Below are 25502 nucleotides of genomic sequence, written 5' to 3'. Positions count from 1 at the left end.
TGTCCCAACCTCGGGCAGTGAGAGGTGGACGGGCTGGAACCAGCCAGGGTAACTGCATATGTGCAGCTTGGTGCTTACTAATGACTGAGGGGCCTTTGGTGAGGGAAAGGCAGGGAAATCGAGCAGGGTGGAGGTTGGCCTGTTCAAGGCGATCCCCATGGCTCTACATGGCACATGGCTGTGTGCACAGCAGCATGGTGTAGCAGCTAAGAACAGGGACTTGGGAGCCGACTCTGGGTCTGAGTCCCAGCTTTCACCACTTCTTAGCTGTGTAACTGGCATAAACCACTTAACCTTTCTGTGTCTCAGTTTTCTCATATAGTAAATGGAAACAAAAGTAATCCTCAGCTTCTAGTGTGACTGGGAGGAGTCATTAAGAAAATCCCTGTGGAGGGCTCACATCCGTAATCCCAATGCTTTGGGAAGCCAAGGCAAGAGGATCATTTGAGGCCATGAGTTTGAGACCAGCCTAAGCAACATAGTGAGACCCCATCTCTACAAAAAAATTTTTTTTATTAGCCAGGCATGCGAGATCATACCCCTGCACTCCAGCCTGGGCCACAGAGTGAGACTCAGTCAAAAAAAAAAAAAAAATTAGCCAGGCATGGTGGTGCATGCCTGTAGTCCCAGCTCAGCTACTTGGGAGGCTGAGGCAGGAGGACTACTTGAAGTCAGGAGGTTAGTGCTGCAGTAAGCTGTGATCACACCATTGCACTCTGGCCTGGGTGACACAGCAAGGCCCTATCTCTAAAAATAATAGTAACACTACATAAATAAAATGAGGAAATAAAATTTAAATAAAAGTCTGTGCCTGGCCCATAGTAAGTGCTCAGTAAACACCAGCTACTGTTATTACAGGAGTTCTGAGACCATGGACTGGGAGCTTGTTCCTGGTTTCTGCCCGCTCCCATCATCCTGTAGAAATAACTTTTAGGGAAGATGGGGTGGCTGGGGGGAAAATGAGGAAGAATCGAGAAGAGCGTGCTGCCTTCAGCTCTGCGCATCGTGCCTCCTCAAGTGGTTCTGTGCAATCTGGGTCACAGCGGAGGCTCCAGAGCCTGCAGGCTGCCTTTGCCTGTTCATTGGGCAGGGCAGTACCTCTCTCGAATGGAACACAAAGGGAGAAGCTGCTATTTATGGCATTGTAACTCGGAGCACTTTGAGGGTGTGGCAAGAGCAATGAGGGCCGTGGGGAGAGTCAGCATTAAGTGCCTGCCAGGCAGGGCTACCAGGGGCCCTCTGGGTGCTGTGTCGCCCCCGTCCCTCCCATCGGCTCTCCCCTGCCATGTATGTACACAGCTGGGACCCAGCCCATGGAGGGGTGGGTGGGGTCCAGCTCTATCTGGGTTCACTGGCTGTGTGTCTAGAAGGAGTCCTCATTTGAGGGATGGGCAAGGAGATGGCTTCAAGCTGGTAGGAAGTGACCCCCTCCCCCCACAAAAAAACGCCGAAGTGGAAACAGGATGCCACAGTCGTCATTCAGTGTGTGGTCTGAAACCAGTGGCATCATGTGGCACCACCTGGGAGCTTTCTAGAAATGTAGCACCTCAGGCCCCACCTCAGACCTGGTATTTCAGAATCTGCATTTTAACAGATCCCCGTGTCATCTGCGTACACATTAAACTTTAAAAAGTGCTGGGGTCATGCATATGAGACATGGGTTCTAGGGGGCTTTTTATTGTTGTTGTTGTTTGAGACAGAGTCTCGCTCTGTCACCCAGGCTGGAGTGCAGTGGTGCCATCTCAGCTCACTGCAACCTCCGCCTCCTAGGTCCAAGTGGTTCTCCTGCCTCAGCCTCTTGAGTAGCTCGGACTACAGATGCACACCACCACACCCAGCTAATTTTTTTGTATTTTTAGTAGATATGGGGTTTCACCATGTTGGTCAGCCTGGTCTCGGACTCCTGGCCTCAGGTGATCCACCCAACTTGACCTCCCAAAGTGTTGGGATTACAGGCATGAGCCACCAAGTCCAGTTATGGGTTCTAGTTTTGGCTCTGCCACTTCCTAGCTGTGTGACCTTGGGTAAGTCATTTAGCTTCCTTGTGCCACTTTCTTCACCTGTAAAATGACATAAATAGTAGTGCCTCCCTCCTGGAAGTGGGTGGCAATGCACTTCATGCCATGCTAAGCATATAGTGAGTACCACTGAATTGTAAGCTGTTATTATGCATGGCTTGACACTCAAGGCGCTTACTTTTGCTAGATACACATGTGGGGAGTGAGCTGCTCTTATTCATTCATTCATTGATTCAACCAGCATATACAAATCCTCACTACAGCCTAGGCACTGATCCAGCACTGGGCACACAGCAGGGAACAGAACAGACAAGGTGCCTGGCCCGGGGAAACTCATAGCCCTGCAACAAACCAGAGATTGTTTCACAATCAGCTAATTACATAATGCAGATAATCCCTGTAGTTAATTCCAAAGGTAACTAATGCTATGAGGAAGTACCAGGTTGCTAGTAGAGTGGATAAAATTGGTAGTCTGAGGAGGCTCTCAAGAGGGAGTGCTATTCTAAAGAATGAGGACACTTGGACCAGGCGTGGTGGCTCACGCCTGTAATCCCAGCACTTTGGGAGGCCGAGGCAGGCGGATCACGAGGTCAGGAGATCAAGACCATCCTGACCAACATGGTGAAACTCCGTCTCTACTAAAAATACAAAAATTAGCCCAGCGTGGCCGTGTGTGCCTGTAGTCCCAGCTACTCGGGAGGCTGAGGCAGGAGAATTACTTGAACCGGGGAGGCAGAGGTTGCAGTGAGCCGAGATCATGCCACTGCACTCCAGCTTGGGCGACAGAGTGAGACTCTGTCTCAAAAAAAAAAAAAAAAATTGAGGACACTCTAGTCAGGGAAAATATAAAAGTGTGTGTGTATGCAGTAGACAGAGACAGATCACAAATGTGTGTGTTTGTTCCAGGCACAAGGAACTGAATGTGCTCTGATGCTAAAGCAGACAGAACTGAAATTGAAAGATCAGTGTAACTAGAGCAATGATTCTCAAAGCCATTCTTGAGCATGCATCAGGATACCTTGGAGGACTCATAAAATACGGATTGCTGGACCTCTATCCAGCCAAATTAGAATGATTGTTTAGCTTCCAGGGCATTCGTTTTCAAAGGGGAGCCTTCCTGAGTTCTGTTCACCCTCTACCCTTTCTTTAAACTGTCTGCACTTGACAATTTCGGGGCAGAATTTCTAATTCAGTTGGGCTGGGGTGGCTCCCCTTTGAAAAGAATTTGGTTGGGTCATTGAATGTCAGGAGAGGAGGGGGTCAAGGAAGGCCCCCACAGGGTTTCTGGTTTGAGCAAGTATGTAGATGGTGGTGACATTTCCCAAGACTGGGAGGCAGGTTTGCTGGAGCTGGGGATGGAGAGCAGACAAGATGAAAAGTTGAGTTTGAAAGCATAAGTTTGAGATGCCTGTGAACACATCCAAGTGAAGGCATCATGGAGACAGATAAATAGATCTAAATAAATCTAGCACTCAGAAGGCAGTTTCTGGGAGGAGGTGACAGGAGATAGAAAGGACTAGATAAGGTTCTTAATCCAAAGTCAGTAGAACAGATGGGACTTTGAGGGGTGTGGGAGGGGGTCTTTGGTATTCTGAAAATGTGTCAGAATTTTATGTGCATGTGCCTTTTCCTGGGGAAGAGTTTACAACTGTCATCAGATGCACAAGAGCGTGTGACTCAAAGAAGGGGAAAACCATAAACCCGACACTGTGGGGTATGCTGGTGGTCCCCAGTCCTACAAGGTCCTTATTTACCTTGTCTCTGCTTCCAGGCGCCTGGTGGACCGCCTGGAAAACATGAGGAAGAACGTGGCTGGGGATGGGGTGAACCGCTGCATACTGTGTGGAGAACAGCTGGGGATGCTGGGCTCTGCCTGTGTAGTATGTGAGGACTGTAAGAAGGTACCATCATCCTCTTATCCCTTCTTCCCTGTGCAGCACCTGCAGAGGGAAAAGTCCTAGGCTCCAGCTGTAGGGGTCACTGGGGTTGGGGGGTGGAACTTGGATCCTGAAGATCACTTGCCAGGATATGGTTTTTTTCTGGGATGCTTCCATGCCCTACTGTCTTCCAAGGTAACCCTGATCCTGGTTCCTCCCTGGAAGCTACTCTGATCCTTCTGTCTCTTAGAGCTGAGGTCCATCCAGGGTGAACTAGGGAGCCTGTGGCAGGACATGAGCTATGATTGAGACTGCAGCTATCCTGGTTATACCTTAGCAAGTTATGTGTCAGTTTAAAGAGCATGCTAAGCACATGTTTATACTTGCATGTATGTGGAATGCTTTCAGTTTTCTCGTATCCTGGGTTATGATACAAGAAACTTAGAAAGCCTCTGTTTAGCCAAGTTAGAATCATTTAGCTTCCAAAGCATTTGTTCTCAAAGGGGAGTCTTTCTGAACTCTGTTGACCGTCTAACCTTTCCTTAAACTGTCTGCACTTGACAGTTTGGGAGATACAACTGTCCTGGGGTCTGCCGGACTCCAAGAGTTCAGTTGAACAACCCAGCTGGAGACATCTATAATGTCATCATCTCCAGCTTGATGTCACATTTGACATGTAGAATGAAATCTTGGGAAGAGTTTATGTATTCTGAAAAACTTGCCAGTCAACTCAAAAGTGAGAATTTCATGACCCATTAAGTTTTCCTAATTGTCTTAACTTCCAGGAAATTCAATAAAAAATATAGTATTCCATCACACAGTCATGGGGCATTTTCTCAGATAACTTTCTTCCCCTTGGGGAGTTAAACTTCTAGTCATAGTCTAGGTTGTGTCAGGTCCATTTTGGAAATAAAGAGGAAATAAATTAAGACACGAAATGGATATATGGTCATTCGTCTTTAGAAAAAAGTATGTCAGTGATTTCCCCTGTGTGGATGATGAAAATTCAGATCCCACAGGGACACGTAGAGAATTCCTTCATCCAGTGCTTGGGAATGACTCAAGTTCTTGTTACTGGAAATAAGACTCAAATTGGAGTTTTGTTCTAACTGGCCTTGCTCTTGGAAGGAAGTGTGAGAAATGGAGACAAGTTCTTCCTCTTTACATCCACCAAGAGAAAGCGGGGGGTGACATTGCCGTGCCTCCCATGAGCATGGCTCATCTGAGTGTGTTGCCTGTGTTTCATCCACAGAATGTCTGCACCAAGTGCGGAGTGGAGACCAACAACCGCCTGCATTCTGTGTGGCTCTGCAAAATCTGCATTGAGCAGAGGGAGGTGAGTGCCCTGGTCCCATCTGGTGCCTAGATCACCCTCCTTTCTTGGCCAGCTTAAGAGGTGCCTTAGGAGGTTGGTATGAAAGGAGCCAGCTCAGCAGTGAACATTGACAGAACAACCTCACACTATTTGGAGGAATTTCTTTTCTCCTCCTCTGCTTCTGTGACTTTTTTTCTTCCTTCCCATCCTCTCTTCTTCCCTCTCTGTTCATTGCCCTCTGGCCTCTGTTCTTTCTTTGACCCCATTTCTCTGATTCTTATGAGTCTTATGAGTCTTCCTCTCCCAACATCTTTCCTTTCTGTCTCTCTATTCCATTTCTTATTTCCATTTTTTTCTTTCCTCATACTCTCCTCTTGTTTGAGCTCTTTTCTTCCTCTAATCCTTATGCTTTTTTCTCCCTTTTCCTCATTTTGTTGTTTCTCATATCTTCACACGCTTTTTTCGGCAATTTCTCTTTACTTTGTCCCTCTTTCTTTCTCCCATGGCATCCTTCTCTTCCCCAGTTCTGCTTCTTACTTATCTTACCCCAATTAAGTCCTTTCTTCTTCTTCCAATTTCTTCATCCCCCACACACTGCTGCAGAGTCCTGCCTTTGAGACCATGTTTCAATAACCATGTTCTCCTCAATATCTGTCAGGGGCCTGGCAGGAAAGCATTGGCACACTTCAGTAGGTTAATCAAGGACTTGATGAAGGTGTTATTGACAAAGGTCCAGGCAGAGCTAAGAGGAATCAGCAAGGGTTGACGAGTCACCCTAGCACCAGCAAAAACAGGGTTGCTGTTTCCCCTCCTAAGACTGAAGAGATAAGACTGAAGAGAAGAGATAGTGGTTACCAGACTGGAAGATAGGTGTAGCCTAACAGGAATGCAGTAACTGTCCAACTAGTGGTGGGTTGTGGGGAGCCAAGGAAATAAATACCATAGTCCCGCCCTCCTCTTAACTACAAACTCTTTATTTGTCTGGAGAACTCTTCAGCAATCCAAGCTTTCAAGAGGCTTTGTTGTAATCCCTGGTGCTCTCCTTGACCAAATAAACCTGAAGACAGAAGTCAAAGTTTATTTCGTGGAGTCCAGTTAGTGCAGTACATACTGGTCAGCCTCCTGGGGCACAGAGCAGGGTGGAGAATGAATCTGACTGGGCAATGGAAGATGTTTCACACACCATCCTAGGTGTGCTGCTCTATCCTGACCCACAGGGCCAGGAGAAAGGCCAGAGGTCTTGGGGAAGTTGTAGGTAGATCACCCTGTTTACAACAACCAGTGTAGTGGAGAGCATGCCACATTTAAGAGATGGAAGACTTGGAGTTGAGCCCTTGTTTTTCCATTCTCTGGCTGTATACTGTTGGACCCATCCTTAAGATTTTGGATATTCCATTTTCTCCATCCAAACTCCACTTTCTTCCTTTTTTTTTTTTTTTTTCTTTTTCTTGTTTTTGAGACGGAGTCTCGCTCTGTCGCCCAGGCTGGAGTGCAGTGGCCGGATCTCAGCTCACTGCAAGCTCCTCCTCCCAGGTTCATGCCATTCTCCTGCCTCAGCCTCCCGAGTAGCTGGGACTACAGGTGCCCGCCACCTCACCCGGCTATATTTTTGTATCTTTTAGTAGAGACAGGGTTTCACCGTGTTAGCCAGGATGGTCTCAATCTCCTGACCTCGTGATCCACCAGTCTTGGCCGCCCAAAGTGCTGGGATTACAGGCTTGAGCCACCACGCCCGGCCCCCAAACTCCACTTTCTCCATGGGTAAACTCAAGCCCTTTCTACTGAGTGTTCAGGGTGGATGGACTGAATAAGTATGAATTGTGCAGGGCTCTGTAGTAGTAAGAAAATTGTGCTGGCTATTGTGTCAGTGTGCTTTGGACGAGGAGGAAAGATAAAAATGGGCACTCATGAAGGTAAGAGCAACAGTGCTTGGTTGCCACATCTTCAATCCCTGTCTCTCCTCCCCAGGTGTGGAAGCGTTCTGGAGCATGGTTCTTCAAAGGCTTCCCCAAACAGGTCCTCCCACAGCCTATGCCTATAAAGAAGACCAAGCCCCAGCAGCCTGTCAGTGAGCCTGCTGCTCCTGAACAGCCTGCTTCTGAGCCCAAGCACCCGGCCCGGGCTCCAGCTCGAGGTAGGACAAAGCAGGTGCTTCTTTCAGGACCAAGGACAGATCTTAGCCAACTGGTCTACCTGAGGGATGGCCTGACATCATGTCTGTGTTTCCATCCAGTTGTTGGATGGTCAGCTTCTGGACTTGGTTCTAGGACTTCTATATCTCCTTCATAGTTCACCATAAACTCTTATCAAGAGGGTAGCACAAGGAATTCTCCAGCAATGCCAAGCTGCCCAGAGGCTTCGCTGTCATCCCTGGTGGAATATCTAGTGTACAAGAGGTAGAAATTAAAATTAGGAACTGAGAGAGACTCTCACCACCAAGATCACACTGGAGCCTGGGAGAATACTTGGCTTGCTGAGAAGGCCTTCCTGGACCCTAATATTTCTCCTACTATCCATAAGCAAGTCTGACTTGGACTAATTAAAAGTGAAAGATAAATAGAAGGAAATCAGTAAAAGAAAAATTACTGCTACCAAATTGCTACTATTGACATGATCACTATTATCCAAGTTTATGATTAATTATTAAAGTGATTAAGAGGGAGAAGCAAAACAGTAAAAATTTTAAAAAACAACCATAGTAAAAATACATTTTAGTTGGACTAGACCACTAGGACTGACCAGATAAAGCCCTTGCGATAATTTCAATTGACACTAAGTGATAAAATCTGGACTAAATGACAATTCCAGATTGAGTGCAGGCAGTGCTTCTGAAAGGAAGGGTATAGTTGAAGGTGTCAAATATTGAAGTGTCCATCTGCATTTTTCGTAAGATAACTTATCAAAGTACTTAGCACAATGCCTGCCACCTAAAAGGCGTTCAACAAATGTTTTCTTCCTGACAAGGCATGAGCAATTTCTACTCCTTGCAGAGAATCACCAAATTGTCAACATATATTGCATCCCTGAGGAGTCCCCAGTTTTCACCACTAAAAGGTTCCTTCTTCCTGGTTTTTCTAGGCTGGGAAGGTTGTATAGCATAATTATTCTTTATAAAACCTGTGTATGCTCGTATGTGTTTATGCATGCAAAAAAAAAAAAAGTGAAGTTGTAAACAGGAGCTAGATCAAAGGGGAAGTTGGGAGGAAGACTTTTAATTTTTGAAACATATTCTTGGGCAATAGTCAATGAACCCCTTTGTAGGCGTCTTAAGTTCTGGTTTTCCAGACACCAGAAAACCAATAATCCTCATAATTTGTGTTTTCTTTCTCCAGGTGACAGTGAAGATAGGAGGGGCCCAGGTCAGAAGACAGGTGGGTTCTGCTGACTCTGTTTTGTCATTTGAGACAGGAATTGGCCTAATTCCCTCGATGCCCTTTCTCCATTCAATTCATGCTCTTCTTTCCAGGCCCTGACCCGGCCTCTGCTCCTGGGCGAGGAAGCTATGGGCCTCCCGTGCGCAGGGCCTCCGAGGCACGAATGGGCTCATCTAGCCGGGATTCAGAGAGCTGGGACCACAGCGGAGGTGCTGGAGACTCCAGCCGGAGCCCAGCAGGTGAGCAAGATGGGCAAATCCAGAGACAGTTCTCTGGGTAGGGAGACTCAAAAAGAATGAGAGGGACTGTGTTTTTATTCATTTACTTAGGCAGCACTTACCAAGTACCTACTGTGTGCCATGTTCTGTTCTAGATACTGGTTCTAGTCTACGGTAGAGGAAAGACAGGATTCAGAAACAATTCTGGCTCTAGACATCCATCATTTTGGTTAGATCCTTTTCTTGATGTAATACTATATGTCAGAAAACATGATTTTTTTTGTCCCCGCCTCAAAAAACAAACAAACAAACAAACAAAAAAAAACCACAAAAAACCTGGGGGAAAAATGCCCGTAGGCTTTGAACAAAGCAAGGATGCTTCACTCACAAAGATCTCTCCAAGTCTACCCTTGGCAATGGCCTTTGCTGTCTGGGCATATGGCATAGGTCAGCATGGCCAGGATGTCACTGACAGGCGCTCGTATTGGGTACCTCGCATTTCTGGCCTCACTCATGGTGGGTTTATTTGGCAAGAGTGCCCATTGGTGGTAGTCACTGAGCACAGGACTTTGAAGGAAATGTCTACCATAGTGAAACATCTTTGTTCCATAGCTCCTTGTCTGAGACCTCAAAGCAACTTCATTTCTTTTGCAGGAAGGGGCTGCGTCTGGGTCTAAGTCAGATTGGCTGAATATTTAGGTCCCATGTTGACGTCTGGTCTTCTCTTCCTGAATTGTGTGTTTGGAGCTTAGCACTTCACTTCCTCTTATTGGCAACAGAGCTGGGCACATACCTTGTGCTTCATCATCTACCCAGACCTCCCCCAACAATGAACCTATGGTTTAGATGAACAGAGAAAGGAATTTCTCAGATCCTCAACATCATGAAATATTTATAGAGTGTTTACTATGTGCCAAATGCCATTTCAAGTTCTTTTACATATATTGTCTCATTTAATGTTTGCCACAACTCGAAAATCCACATGAGACTTCTGTTATTCACATTTTACAGAATGGAAAAACTGAGCCTCAGAGAGGTGAAGCCACTTGCCCAAGGTCACACAGCTGATAACTGGTTACAATGAGAATTAATTCCATATATGTCCAACATCAAAGCCTGTACTTTTTCTTTTCTCTTCCAGAGGTTAAATTTCTTTTGGCGATGCCTTTTAAAATTATTTTTTGATTGTTGTAAAATATATATAACATAAAATCTACCATTTTAATCATTTTCATGTGTACAATTCAGTGGTGTAAAGTACATTCACATGGTTCACAGCCATGCCACTATGCATCTGCAGAACTTTTTTGTCATTACAAACTGAAACTTTGTATCCATTAAATAATAATTCCACACTCTTCTCTCTGCCCAGCCCCTGGTAACCACTATTCTTGATTCTGTATCTATGGCTTTAACTACTCTGTTAGTTAAAGTAGAAGCATACAGAATATCAGTAAAAGCATACAGAATTTGTCCTTTCATGACTGGCTTATTTCACCTAGCATAATGTTTTCAAGGTTCATCCGTGTTGCAGCCTGTGTCAGAATTTCTTTCCTTTTTAACCCATTTATGCTGGAGGTTGCAATTTTTTTTTGTAAAAAATCAGACCTTGACGGCGACTTTGAGCAGTAGGATATAAATAACTCCTACAAGTTTAGCGTTCCAATAATGGAACACTGGGCATAAATTAAGAATACATAACATTCTATTGTGTATTTATATAGTATACAGATAGACACATAATATAGTATACATATATACAATAGAATATATAGAAACACAGTATATATAATATATAATATAATACACAATATATAGTATATGTTGTATATTATATACATATAGTATATATACATACAGTACATATACTATATATAGTGGTGTATATGTATATACATGTATATATACATATATATAGTGTATGTATATACACACATATATATACTACATTTTGTTTATCCATTCACCCATCAATGGAAGTTTGGGTTGTTTCAACCTTTTAGCTGTTGTAAATGATGTCATTGTGTGCCTGACATACAAATATCTGTTACATTCCATTCTTTTGAGTATATACATAGAAGTGAAGTTGCTGGATCATATGGTAATTCTGTGTTTAATGTTTTGAGGAACCACCATACCGTTTTCCATGGTGGCTGAGACATTTTTAGATTCCCACCAACAATGCACAAGGGTTCTCATTTCTTCATGTCCTCATCAATATCTGTTGTTCTCTGGGTTTTGTTTTTCTTTTTAATAATAGTCATCCCAATGGGTGTGAAGTGGCATCTCCTTGTGGTTTTGACTTGCATTTCCCTCGTGATTAGTGATGTTGAGCATCTTTTCATGTGCTTTTGGACATTTGTGTATTTTCCCTGGAGAGACAGCTATTCAAGTCCTTTGAAAACATTTTAAATTGGATAGTTTGTCTTTTGTTGTTGAGTCATAGAAGTTCTTTATGTATTCTGGATATTAATATTTTATCAGATATATAATTTACACATTTTTCTCTTATTTCATGGGTTGTTTTTTCACTCTTTTATAGTGTCATTTGATGCACAGAAAACTTTTATTTTGATGAAGCACAGTTTATCTTGTTTTTTCTTTTCTTGCCTATGTTTTTAGTGTCGTATCTAAGAAATCATTGCCTAATCTAAGATCCTGAAGAAGTTCCTTTATGTTTTCTTCGAAGAGTTTTCTAGTTTTAGCCCTTATGTTTTGTTTTTTTTTTTGTTTTTTTGTTTTTTTGTTTTTTTTTTTTGAGACGGAGTCTTGCTCTGTCACCCAGGCTGGAGTGCAGTGGCCGGATCTCAGCTCACTGCAAGCTCCGCCTCCCGGGTTTACGCCATTCTCCTGCCTCAGCCTCCCGAGTAGCTGGGACTACAGGCGCCCGCCACCTCGCCCGGCTATTTTTTTGTATTTTTTAGTAGAGACGGGGTTTCACCGTGTTAGCTGGGATCGTCTCTCAATCTCCTGACCTCGTGATCCGCCCATCTCGGCCTCCCAAAGTGCTGGGATTACAGGCTTGAGCCACCGCGCCCGGCCTAGCCCTTATGTTTGGGTCTTTGATCCATTTCGAGTTAATTTCTGCATATCAAATCCTGCTTTTAGCGTCAATATTATTTTGTCTTCTGAAGACAAAGACGGTCATAGGACATTTCTGAACTGGATTTGAATCCCCTGTCCCTCAGGAGTCAATGTAAATGTTCCCCCGGTCAAGCTTCTAGCATGCACCTGCTCCACCTTGAGCTGGGTTAGCTGCTACCTTCTCTGAGCTCCCAGGGTAGTGAGACGCAGCCCTAATGCAGGACTTACCACTGTCTAAAGCATTATAGCCTGAATCTCTTTCCCTCATAATACCAGGGACATGTCTCTCTCCATTAATTTATTATGTTTCCAAATGTTTGGAGCATCTACCATAATTTTATCTCTTTCCCATCATTTTCCAGCCTATACTAAGATTCCTAGTTGATTATAGGCTCTCAAGTGCTTCCATATTTGAATTAATAATCATAATAGCAACTTAAACTTATTGAGCATCTACTCTCTGCCACGTATGTGATTAAACCCTTTGCATGAGCCATATTGATCCAATCAACAACTCTTTTTGGATAGGTACTATTGTAGTCGTCTTCACATAATAGATGCAGCAAAGAGAGGCTAAAACAATCTCAAGCTCACATAAAAGTAATAGCAGGGCTGGTGTTTAACCCAGGCAGTTCACGTGCAGAGCCAATGCTCCTAGCTGGTCTGTTATAAGTTCCACTTGAGGGACTGAGAGCAGCTCAGTAAAACAAATTATCAGTAAAACTCCCTTGTTCCAGGGCTTAATCCTGGAATCTCAGGGTCCTCCCTCACACACAGTGTGGAAATCCCTTCAGAGGATTCTGAAAGGGGTTTGATCACCCACATACTCTCTGTAAGGGGGGACTCCTTTCCTCTTGGAGTAGCTTATTCTATTGTTGATGGACTTCGGGTGTCATTTATACATTCAACAAGATCTGAGATAGACTTGGACAGAAGTCCTACCTTAGGGGCTTCCTGGTTATGTGACCTTGGGCATATTTAACCCCCACTACCTCAACTGCAAAGTGGGAAACACAATACCATGCATGGCATTGAGTTGTGAAGCTTCCATGAGGTGATGGTTCATGTACCCCATGAGGGGTGCATTTGAAGAACTCAATGACTGTTGGCTATTGTTGCCTCATAAACTCATCATTTCAGTGTCTGTCTCCTTCCTGTGACTAGGCTGTGCACTCCTGGAGGATATAAGATGGTGTTTTGTCCATCTTAGCCCAGGGATTGGCACTTGGTAGATACCCAATGGATGCTTGTTGAATGAATGAATGAATGAATGAGTGAATGAATGAACGAACAAATGAACGAGGCCTCAAATGAACAAACAAATGGCCGTGCTAATGTAGGAACCTGGGACAGGACTTGGTAACTCATAAGCTCCCAGGTAGAGGTGGTAAAGTACCCTCTGTTATGTGTATTCAAGCATCCATCCAGCCAAAAGTGCTGGATTCAGGAAAGACGGCATCTAGCCCCGTGAAGTAAGAGAAGGCAGGGCTTTCTTCCCAGAACATCACACCTTCTGGGTACCAGAAGCTGCTGCATGCATTATTCAATTCAGTCCCTCTCTGGGAAGCAACAGCATGTGAGGGTCTCTGGTATAGACTCCAGAGACCAACTGCCAGCATTCAAACCCTGGCTCTGCACTAACCAGCCAAGAGACATTAGATGAGCTCAGTAACTTCTCTGTGCCTCAGTTTCCCCATCTGTAAAATGGAGACAATAAGGCCCCATCCCATAAGGTTATTAGTGGTTATTAGTGTAGAAATTAAAGAAGTTCTTATATGTAAAGTTCCTGGCATATGGCAAGCACTAAATAAATGTTAATTCATTACTATTATGAGTTAAGTGGAACTGTTGCCTCCATGGGGCATCTAAGGTTCAGAGAGAGTGAGTGACCAGCCCAAGGTCACACAGCCCATATAGGAAACAGCAGGAAGGCAAAGCCAAGTCCATATGAAGATAAAGACACATTCTTTCAATAATAATAAAATAATCTCACCACCTGACATGTGTCGAGTCTTTAGTACATGCCAAGTACTGTTCTGAGCATTGCCTATTTGTAACATTGTATCTTCCCCACAGCTCTATCAGTTAAGTGATTATCTCCATATACCAGGTGAGGAAACTGAGGCCAGAGAGGACAGGTCACTTGAGCAAGGCCACACAGGTGGAAGGAGGATTATAGAACCTGTGCTTTTTAACATCTGTGCTGCTGCTGTGACTCACCAGAGTCTGAGGATTGAGAGGAAAGAACACACCGAAGGCAGAAGAGTCAGAAAGAGCTGAGCGAGTGAGGAGCTGCCTCCAGCGAAAGTCCAAGGGGCTCACCCCACACCAGCTGAGCAGTCCCAAGCTACCTTCTGCTGTGTGTGTGTGTGACACACAATGGCTGTTTTCTCTTCTTTCCTCTGCAGGTTTGAGACGGGCCAACTCAGTCCAGGCCTCCAGACCTGCCCCAGGCTCAGTGCAGAGCCCAGCACCACCTCAGCCTGGGCAGCCAGGTACCTGCCACTTGCCTGCTAGCACCTGCCCAGGCTGTCACTGGGCTGTGACCCCTATACCAGCTTGCAGAGCATGCTGGGTTTTCTGCAAAGCTGCAGCCACAACTAAATCCTAAGCTCTTCTTAGACCCTTAGAACGAGTAATCCCCTGGGTCAAGAAGCTGGGCAGGGAGCAGGAGGAGGAGGCGGGGAGCATCTTACCCACCCAGTGCAGAAAGTGATGGCGCCTCATTCACCAGTGTTTCCCACCTCAAAGACCAACACCCCCATTTCACAGAGCAGCAAGTCAAGGCTCAGGAAGTTCCCACAGCACTGGGGCTTGGATCCAGGCCTTTCTAAGTCCAAAAGCTCCCCTCCTGGTGGGGCTGTTCCTGCAGCCTCGGGTACCTTTCTGCCTTTGGGCCTGTGTCCACCCCTGTGAAATGAAAAGAAAAAGGTGAACCCCCAAATGATGCCACCCCCTCTGCTGCATCTCTCTTTCTGTCTTCTCTCTGCTCAGGGACCCCAGGAGGCAGCAGACCGGGTCCTGGGCCAGCAGGACGCTTTCCAGATCAGAAGCCAGGCGAGTATCTGCTTCCTCCCATACCTGCCCAAGTGGCCACCTCTCCCCTACCTCCCTGAGTGAGCAGGCAGCTGCCAGAACTTGACTCAGCCTGTACTCTGAGACCTGTTGGATGAGATCTGAACAACCCCCCGAGTCTAAAACTCTAGATAGTCCGTACTAAGATTAGCTAGATAGAAATGCCAACATGTATAGTTTAGAGCATAGGCTACCTGGGTTCAAATCCCTGCCCCTTCACTTCCTGGCTGTGTGACTTTGGGCAAGTTACTTAGCTTCCCTGAGCCTCAGTTTCCTTATTTATAAAATGGGAATAATGCTAGGACCTACCTCCCAGAATTGTTGGGGGGATTAAACAAACTAATACGTAGAAAACCTTGGTGGGTTGCCTGGAATATACTAAGCCCACACTGAGTGACAGTGATTACTGTTAACATATATCATCAATGTGCATCACCATCATATGTATCAGTCATAGCTACGAGACACTTTTTGCTTTCTCAGGCACCAGGCACTGTTTTAAGTGCTGCACTTATATTCGTTCATTAAAAAAAAATACTATTATTTGAGGAGCTTCAGATATTGTAATTTCCATTTTACAGATAAAGAAATTGAGGCTCAGAGACATTAAGTAATTTGCTGCAGGTCACATGGCAAGATTCAAACCCAGGCTGTCTGGGCTCCAGAGTCCACACCATTGATTTGTACTCCCACGAGGTCTGTTTTGCCTGCATCTGAATCAGCCTGAGGGGCTTATTGTCAAACACAGATCCCAAGGCCCCACTGCATGTCCACCGATTCTGGCTGGAGCCGGGAATCCGCATCTTTTGAAAATGTCCCTAGGTGCTGCTGTTATGAAACAGGGACTCAGCTGCATGTTTCCTGTTCCTTATCTCCCTGCAGAGGTGGTTCCGAGCGACCCCGGGACCACTGCCCCACCCCGAGAGGAGAGAACAGGGGGAGTTGGGGGCTACCCAGCCGTTGGAGCCAGAGAGGACCGAATGAGCCACCCCTCCGGGCCCTATTCCCAAGCATCTGCAGCTGCCCCCCAGCCTGCCGCAGCCCGCCAGCCGCCGCCCCCTGAGGAGGAGGAGGAGGAAGCCAACAGCTACGATTCGGATGAAGCAAGTAGGTGGTGCCTAAGGGAGAGGTATCTTGGAAAAATCACTTCAGAAGCCAAGTCCAGAAAAACAGGAATGGCTCAGGGACAGCCCTGTCTATCCCCAGACCCCTAAGAGGCCGGACCTAATAAACATATTAACCAAGTGATAGAAGTGCAGATTTGTGTTTCTAAATTCACAAAATATCAGCTTCCTAAAGATTAAGTGCTACATGTATTTTTTATTGTGGTGAAATACAAATAACATCAATGGTACCATTTAAATCATTTTAAAGACCTCAATTCGGTGGCATTAACTGTATTCTCGACGTTCAGTCTACTAGTTCCTCAAGATGTTAAACACAGAATTATTATATAACTCAGTAGTTTTGGTCCTAGATGTGAATGCATATTTTAACAGTTTTTAAAACTCTTTAATGTGTATCTTCTGAAAGTAATTTATTAATCATTATTTCAAATTTACTGGGCATTTTCTTTTGCATCCTTTTAAAATGCCTACAGTGTACTTAGCCCAACCAGGCCCCAAGTCCCAGGGATACACACACACACACACACACACACACACACACACACACACACACCAGTGACATTTCCCCACAACACCCCCACCCCCACCAGGTGTGCCTGGGGCAGCCTTTGTGAGCTGGAGGGAGGCAGAACTGGCAAGTGTCTGCATGTAATATACGTTGGTAGGTAGGGACATTACCAGTTGTTTCTGATCAAGTGGGAAAACTGGATCCACACAGAAGGACCAGATCAAAGGCTGTGACCAGCAACATGGCCTTGGCCTGCCATGTCATTTCTCCTCACTGTAAGATGAAAAGCACAGCACCACCTCCCCCTGGGCTAAGGGACAGATAAACTGAGATACCTTCTGGGAAAGTGCTTCATAAAATGGAAATCATTATTACATAAGGCTAAACACACACGAGGAATTGTTATTATGCGTTATGGACATCAGAGGTAATAAAAGCCAACACGTGTTGGGCACTCATTTTGTGCTGGGCACTATTCTGAGTGTACTCTGTGCATTTGCCCATTTAATCTTCCCTACGAGCCTGGGCATAGTTGCTTTTATGACTCCCATTTTACAGATTGAGAGATGAGGCTCCGAGAGGTTGAGGGACTTGTCCAAGCACATCCAGTCAGTGCGAGGAGGGGCTGGTGGCCAATCACACAGCTGTAGCAGATCAGAGGCCAGGCCTGCATGGAAGATCAGCTGTCCCGCTTCGTGCCCTGTGCTCTCCCATGGGTCATGGGTCTGCGGTCTCAGGAGAAAGAAGTGAGAGGAGTCCACCCACCTTGTCAGCCACAGGCTGGTTCTGCTCTGAAAATGCCCTGTCTATGCACCCTTCTGCTTTCCCTCATCCTGGTCTTTCCCTGGAAAACTGGCTACTGCTCCTTCCATCAGCCTTAAATGTCCCCAACCCACCAAGCATAGATGAGTCCTCCCAGCCTCATGTCCGTCCCTGTTTTTAACTTATCCCGGTAGTTTATTACAAACCTGTCTCCATACCCTGTACTCTTCACACACTCACTCATCTCTATATTTGACAAGGGTTTATTGAGCATGTACTAAGTGCCTTAAACTGTTCTAGATGCTGGGGATATCATGGGAAAATAAAAAGATAGACTTGCCAGCTATTCTCCTGAAGCTTACGTTCAAGTGAAGAGAGACAGTTAACATACCAATGAATGCATTTCGAGTGGAGACAGAGCACCATCAAGGAAATAAAATATATTGAGTGACTACAATGTTAGCTACTTTAGAGAGTGATCAAGGAAGGCTTCTCTGAGGAGGTGACATTTAAGCTGAGAAAGCCATGTAAGGATCTAGAGGGAGAGCATTCCAGGCAGAGGGAACAGCAAATGCTGAGACTCATTTATCCCTTCAGCAAATAAGGGAGCACCTACGACTATGGGCCGTGTGTTGGACACAGCAGTCAACAAGATAATCCCAGCTATTGCCCTCATGGGGTTCTCAATCTATCAGGACAGAAAGGTATTACCTAGGCAAGTGCACAGATGATGAAATGATCACAGACATCCTGAGCGCTCTAAGGTAGTGCAGGGTCTACCAAGACGAGGTACTCACAGCAAAAACTGAGTTTTCCTCTCTTCTGTAGTCTCAATTCATAGCCCAGCCTGGGCACATAGTAAGTGCTCAGGAAATGTTTGCTGAGTGACTGAATGTTCATTATCTTGGTTCCTGTCTCTGCCCCCTTCAGCCACGCTGGGTGCCCTGGAATTCAGCCTTCTCTACGACCAGGACAACAGCTCCCTGCAGTGCACCATCATTAAGGCCAAGGTGGGTGATGGGGACCAAGCAGGGGACCTCTCAGGATGCTCTGGCATGGCTAGGAGACTCAGATGGGGATGGGTAACCAGGCCTGTCTCCTGTTGTTGTTTGTCTATCGATGATAGTGACGGTGATGAGGAGAGTCACAGTAATTAGGCGAATTCCTTTCTGGGAGGCCTTCCTCCTCCAGGGATGGTCCCAGAGGGGTTTCACTTATCTGCAGCCACTTCCTGGGAGTACATGCAGCCAGGCTTCAAGGGCAGAGTCGGCCTCTATCTGCCTGGGCCAGCAGTGTCTCTGGAGGGGATGGTGGAGGTTCTGCCTGGGAGGAGATGACAGCCTGGTTCGACAGCTGACATATCCATGGAACGGCCTCATCTCTGTGTCTGCCTGAGGCCCCTTCTGCTGAAGCGGCTGTCACGCTGGAGCAGCAGCCGAGACACAGGGACACTAAAATGGGCTTCCAAGGGGGCGGGACAGCCTTGCTGCAGGCTCCGGAGGAGTGAGCTGACTTGATTCCAGACCCCAGGGGAAAAAGCTGGGTGAAGCCAGTGCAAACCCCAGAAAGTAATTGACTAGGATTGCACCCCTCCCCTGCAAAGCCCCAAGCCTGGGCCACACAGAAAAACAAGCAGGGGCTCAGGAATCAGGCTTCTTGGGTTCAGATACCAGCCCTGACCATTCCTAGCTGTGTGACTTGGGGGAAGTGACTTAACCCCTCTGTGTCTCAGTGTGCCTATTTGTAAATCAGGGATAATAGTAGTGTCTCTCCCATAAGGATAGTGGTGGGCACATGTTCCAGTTTTTCCAGGACAGTTCCCTTCTGTGCCTGTTGCCTTGCCATAATAATTAAGTGCTTCCTTTTTCACTCTTCAAATGTCTCAATTTGAATGATAAATAAGGTACAAAATGCTTAATATAACTCCTAGACCAACACATTACTTTGCCCAAGTCACTTCTTTATTGAGTACCAATTATGTATCAGCATTTATTGGACACCTGTTATGTAGCAGCATTTATTGGGCACCTATAATATATAGGCATTTATTGGGCACCAAGTATGTATGCATCAGCATTTATTGGACACCTATTTATTGTCACTATGGCAAGCACTTAGATGCACTTAACACTGCCCCTCCACCCCCGCCAATAACGCAGTTAAGTAAGTGCATACATTATTTTGTTTCCTTTTCATAGAAACTTCTGAGGTAGGGATTCTTAATAGCCCCATTGTACAGATGGGGAAACAGGTCTAGGAAGTTAAAGCCTGAGGTCACACAGCTGATAAGGGATGGAGCTGATCTTTACAGCAAGATCTCATTTAATCCTCTAAGAGCCCCATGAAGCAGGAGTTGCTGCCAGCCCCATTGAACAAGTGGGGAAACAAGATCCAAGATCACTGGACACAATACAGTTGACCTTGAACAATGTGGGAGTTCAGTTAATCCCTGTGCAGCTGAAAATCTATGGTATAACTTTTGATTCCCTAAAAACGTAACTACTACTAGCCAACTGTTGCCTGGAAGCCTTTCTGACAACATAAACAATCAGTGAACACATCTTTTGGATACTTTAGGTATTAGGTACTATATTCTTACAATAAAGTAAGCTAGCAGAAAGAAAATTCATACTGATTGAGAACATCCTAAGGAAGAGAAAATGTATTTACTATTCATTAAGTGGAAGGGGATCACCATGAAGGTCTTCATCCTCATGGTCTTCATGTTGAGTAGGCTGAGGAGGACGAGGAAGAGGAGGGGTTGGTCTTGCTGTCTCGGGGGTGGCAGAGGTGGAAGAAAATTGTCATGTAAGTGGACCCACACAGTTCACACCCGTGTTGTTCATGGTCAATTGTGCATGGTATAAGTGCTGTGCAGTGGGATGACAGGACCCCAGAGGTGGGACATCTGCCTGGTCTGAACGTAGAGGATGGACAGAGTATGTCTAAGCCCCAGGAATTTGGAGATTGCTCATTTTAACAAATCAACTTAATTCCTACCTACCCCAAACTTCCTTATAGTATCTCATCTGAGCCTCATCCCAGCCCTGATGGATGGAGACACTGAAGTTTCAGAAGATAATGCAGGGGTCAGGGCCGGAATGTAGGAGTCTTCTCCTTCCCCTAACCTTGCCTTTACTCTTCTGGGACATCTCCTCCCATCCTAGCAATAACAATCCAGCCTTGATCATATGCCAGCATTTTGCAGGTGGAATTGCATTTAAATCTCACCACCTTATGAAGCAGGTACTGTTCTCATCCTCATTTGACAGGTGGGGAAACTGAGGCTCAGATAGGTTAAGAAACTTGCCTAAGGTCACATAGCCAGGAAGTGACATGGCCAGGTTTGAAACCTTGTCTCCTGTCCCAGCACTCTTTCCATGATACTGCATTTCCCTTCTCTCTCTTTGGAGAAGGAAGCACACAGGGTGGACCAACAGGCAGGACAGATGCCAGGGGGCTATGCCAATTGCTGATGACAGCTGAGCACTGGGCCCTCCTGAGGCCCTCACACCATTGCCTCCTTCTTTTGCAGGGCCTGAAGCCCATGGATTCAAATGGCTTGGCTGATCCCTACGTTAAGCTGCACCTCCTGCCGGGAGCCAGCAAGGTACCATATGGCCTGGGCTTCTCTGCAAACCGGGTGCATGGGCCCTGGCAGATACCCAGGGTTCTCAGCTCAGAGCCTAAAATAGCCCTTATCTGCCCCAAATCCCCAACCCCACCTCATCCTGTGAGTAGCAAAGCCATTGCAGAGCAAGTAAAGTATGTTCCAGGGGTCATTCTCCCTTGGGCAGGGGCTCTGCCCATTTCTCCAACTCAGAAACCTGGGATCTGGGGAGTTGCCAATGCCAGAAGAGAAGCAGATGCCCTGACGATGCCCTTCATCTGCTCGAACACCTTCAGCAGCTCTCCCACTGCTGGCTCTGGCTCACCTCCCTCATACATTTTATACCCCCAACCACACACTCATCTCTCAATAGAAATGAGCCACTCTCTCCACATTTCAGGACTAAGCCCTTCGGAGAATATTCTCTGAAGCCCTGGCCCTCCCACCCTTCTCTCCCCTCCAGCTCACCAGCTGAGCATTGCTTTGCTCTGGGGTTAATTCTCCTCTCTGGGGATTGGCCCACCCAGAGTACATGGCTGGAAATGGAAGTGTGGCTGCCTGGGTTTTGTTTTGTGCTTTGTGTTAACTTGACATAGACGTCCTAAAGGCAAAGGTGACAGTACATCTGTCAAATGATCTTCAGAAAATGCCTGTTAAATACCCCTGCAAGTACCAAATGCTCCATGAGACAAAAGAGGACACATGTACGCATGTGCACACCGCCCCCCACCCTCAACACACGCACACACACTTTGTCTCACACTTCTTTGGATCAAGGAAAGACAGTTCGTCACCTGGCCATGGTCAAATTATGAAGTGTTTGGCCCCTGCTCCTCCTCACTCCCCAGTGATGTTTGCTTCTCCTCTAGATGCCCTCCTTTACCCACTCCTAACAGCCAAAGCTGCTTTGCTGAAGAATCTAATGTGAATCATTTGCATGTTAGCATGAATGAGATTTGTCACCAGCCCACCTCTTCTGGGCATAGTTGCATTTCTAGCCTTCTCTGTCTCAGAGTAAAATGAAAACTGTTGGCCCCTCTAAGGAATTTTAGGCATGAAGGGTACTATTCGGGGGGAACAGAGAGAGCCATCCCAATATCCCCTGCCTAAATGGGAATGGGTGACTCTCGTTTCTGACTCCCTGACCTATAAATGATTTCTTCTCAAAGGAAGACGTCTCTGCTTTCTTAAGGGAAAGTTCAAGGAGGAGGCTCAGTGCATGGAGGGAGAGGGGACCCAGTGTCAAGCATTGATCCATTTTTCTGTGGCCATGATCCTAGAGGATGTCCCCCACTCCCTGAGAACATGCATTTGGGAATAACTAAGACCCTGGACACTCCTATGGGCAAAACCACCCACCCACCCCATGTCAGCCCAAACGATGGGGTTCCAGAACTGGCTCCCCACTGAGGTAGGTGTCTCTATCCATCTCTCTGGGGCTCTAGTCCAACAAGCTTCGTACAAAAACTCTGCGGAACACCCGGAACCCCGTCTGGAATGAGACCCTCGTCTATCACGGCATCACCGATGAGGACATGCAAAGGAAGACCCTCAGGTACCTGCCAGGCAGAGGGCAGAGAGGGAGGTGAAGGGGAGACTCAGGGTGGGCGGAACTGAGACTTGGGGTGAGGCCCTCAGAGCCTCACTCTAAAAAGGTCTCTGCATAGTTTATTTTTTTCTTGCTTGTTTACTTTTACCAAAAAATGATATATATTTTTGGTAGAAATTTTGGAAAATACAGGTAAGTTGAAACTGTTCACTGTTAACATCTTGGTATCTGTTCATTCAGGGTGTGTGTGTGGGGTGGGTGCATGTGTGGGTGTGTATGTGAAAGTTTTTTCCTAATAAAATTGAGTGCTTATAAAAATGTTTATTACAATGGATCATCCCATTAATATATCTGTATCACTTAAGAATACATTGATACCATTTCATATTCTTCTACAATGTTGAATTATTAGGCTGGTGTGAAAGTAATTGCAGTTTTTGCCATTAGAAGTAATGGATATACATATATATGGAACTTGCCTTTTATTCTTAACAATATATCTTGGTGTTATAGCCGTGAAAAAACGTTTAAATCTACCTAATTTTTAACTGCCTCAGAATATTCTACAGAATGGATTTATCACAGATTTTTTTAAATGTCCTTATTCTTAAATATTACAGATGAATAGAAAAGTGTGGCATATACTAAAACAAACATCCATGAACCCACCCAATACTTGATCTGTTAAAAATCTTGCTATTTTGCTGTGTTTGCATCAGCTGTTTTTTTAAGAAATAAAGCACTCCTATGCAAGTTGAAGCCCCTTTTGTATATTCTATATCCCACCCTGTCCTGTCCTCTTCCTTCTCTCCCAAGAGCTAAACACCATCCTGAATTATTGGGGTATCATTCTCAAGTATGTCTTATACTTCCTAATTATGTATCTATAAACAATGTACAGTATTATTTGGCATGTTTTAAATTTTTATGTAAATGTTTTACCAGTTTATTTAGCCAGTTCCCTACAGGTGGGCATTTAAATTGTTTCCAGCTTTTCTCTACTACAAACAAAGTTGCAATGAGCAACTTCATTCTCCCTTGTGTACATATGAGTGTTTCCTTAGGACAGAAACCAAAGAGAATTATTACTGGATCATGGGATATGTGATTTTTTCAAAACAATTTTACAAGACATGCAAACTGCTTTCCAAATTGGCTGCAACATTATTCTAAGTAAATATTTTTATTGTGGCATAACATTCATTTAGCATAATGCACATATAATAAGTGCACAGATTGATGAATTTTCACAATAGTGAACATACTGGGCTTAAGGAACGGAACATTCCTAGGCTGCAGAAGCCCCCCACTGTGGCCCCCTCCTATTGAATACTCCCCTGGGGTATTCAGTATCCTAACATCTAACAGAACAAGTTAATTTTGTCTGCTTTTGTACTTTATATAAATGAAATTGTATTGTGTTACTCTTTTGTATCTATATTCTTTCATTTAACATTCTACCTGTGTATTCATCTAAGTTGTGTGTAGTTGTAGATCGTTCTTGTTGCTATTTAGTATTTTATTGCATGAATATAACGCAGTTTTATTTATCCAGTTTACTGTTGATATATTTGGGTGATTTTTAGTTTGGGGCTATTACAAATAGTGCTGCTAGGAACATTCTAGTAGCTGTTTCTAGGTACACAGGTGCACTCATTTCCGTTGCATATATACCTAGAAGTGTAATGACTGAGCCATAAGATATGTGTATGTCCAGCTTTAGTAGAAACTTCCAGTTTTCCATAGTGGCTGTGCCAGTGTGCACTCCCTTCAGCCATGCATGGCAGTTCCAGTTGCTTCACAGCCTCATCAACACTTTTTCATTTTGGCCTTTCTGGTAGGTGTGCACTGGTGTTACGTTGTGGTTTCAAATTTCCCTAATGACTAAGTACAACACTTTCTCTAATGTACACTATTACATTTGATGGTTATTTCATAATTTTCTTAAGCAGTTCCTCCATTGTACAGTATTTGTTATTTCTGCTTTCTTCATAGTTACAAACAATATTGTGACAAACATCTTTGTAGTTAAATATATTTCTAATTTTTTTGTAGGTACATAGTAGGCGTATATATTAATATTCACGAGGTATATAGGATAATTTGATACAGGTATATAATGTGTAATAATCGCATCATGAGTTTTTTAAATGGGTTAAAATAAATGGGTTTTTTAATCACCTCAAGCATTTATCCCTGTGTTATGAACAATTGAATTATACTCTTTTCACTATTTTTAAATGTACAATTAAATTATTGACTATAGTCACCCAGTTGTGCTATCAAATACTAGATCTCATTTATTCTTTCTAACTGTTTTTTGGACCATTGTAGTTAAATATTTTTGTACTTGCCTTATTATATATTTGAGGTAAATTCCTATAAGTGGTGTGACAGGGTCAAAAGCAGTGATTATTCTCTTATGTCTTTGGAGATGCATTGCCCTGAAGAAGGATGATATTGTTTACACCCCAACCAGTTCAGTAGAGATGAGTTTCTTCTCCAGTGTTATACAGTGCAGGACTCGGCTACGAGGGTGTTCGGGCCCTCCAGGACTTTGAACATTTGTTCAACTAATGTTGGTGGTCAAGGAGTGTGGTACCTTCACAGTCCCTTCCTGTCCCCCAAGAATGCCTCCCATGCCACTGGAGGACAATAAGTCCTTTCCTCTCTTAGTATATGTCAGGATAAATTATGCCATGACTGGTCCTTTTCATCTCCTATGGCAGCAGTTCCCAATCTTTCCGGCACCAGGGAACAGTTTTGTGGAAGACAGCTTTTCCATGGACTGGGGTAGGGAGAAGGAAGGTTACAGGATGAAACTGTTCCACCTTGGATCATCCAGCATTAGATTCTCATAAGGAGCATGCAAACTAGATCCCTCACATGTGCAGTTCACAATAGGGTTTATGCTTCTATAAGAATCTAGTGCTGCCACTGATCTGACAGGAGGCGGAGCTGAAGCGGTAGTGCTTGCCCACCTCT

The 25502-nt window shown here is 45.0% G+C and overlaps 1 protein-coding gene across 7 annotated transcripts in view; it reads left to right on the top strand.

The window, feature by feature from the left end:
* Positions 1-25502, top strand: part of LOC105493384 (rabphilin 3A) — a 334145-nt gene that overhangs the window by 293747 nt on the left and 14896 nt on the right. For all 7 annotated transcript variants that reach the window (XM_071071032.1, XM_071071031.1, XM_071071033.1 and 4 more), the window contains 11 exons: positions 3790-3919; positions 5148-5231; positions 7179-7344; positions 8543-8581; positions 8677-8823; positions 14295-14381; positions 14881-14943; positions 15844-16068; positions 18289-18368; positions 20894-20968; positions 22414-22523. In XM_071071032.1, the coding sequence (XP_070927133.1) occupies positions 3790-3919; positions 5148-5231; positions 7179-7344; positions 8543-8581; positions 8677-8823; positions 14295-14381; positions 14881-14943; positions 15844-16068; positions 18289-18368; positions 20894-20968; positions 22414-22523 (1206 nt within the window). The remainder of the gene's footprint in view (positions 1-3789; positions 3920-5147; positions 5232-7178; positions 7345-8542; positions 8582-8676; positions 8824-14294; positions 14382-14880; positions 14944-15843; positions 16069-18288; positions 18369-20893; positions 20969-22413; positions 22524-25502) is intronic.

The sequence above is a fragment of the Macaca nemestrina genome, chromosome 10 (genome assembly GCF_043159975.1).
Source record: "Macaca nemestrina isolate mMacNem1 chromosome 10, mMacNem.hap1, whole genome shotgun sequence".
Taxonomy (NCBI): domain Eukaryota; kingdom Metazoa; phylum Chordata; class Mammalia; order Primates; family Cercopithecidae; genus Macaca; species Macaca nemestrina.
This window is presented reverse-complemented; position numbering and strand designations above follow the sequence as displayed.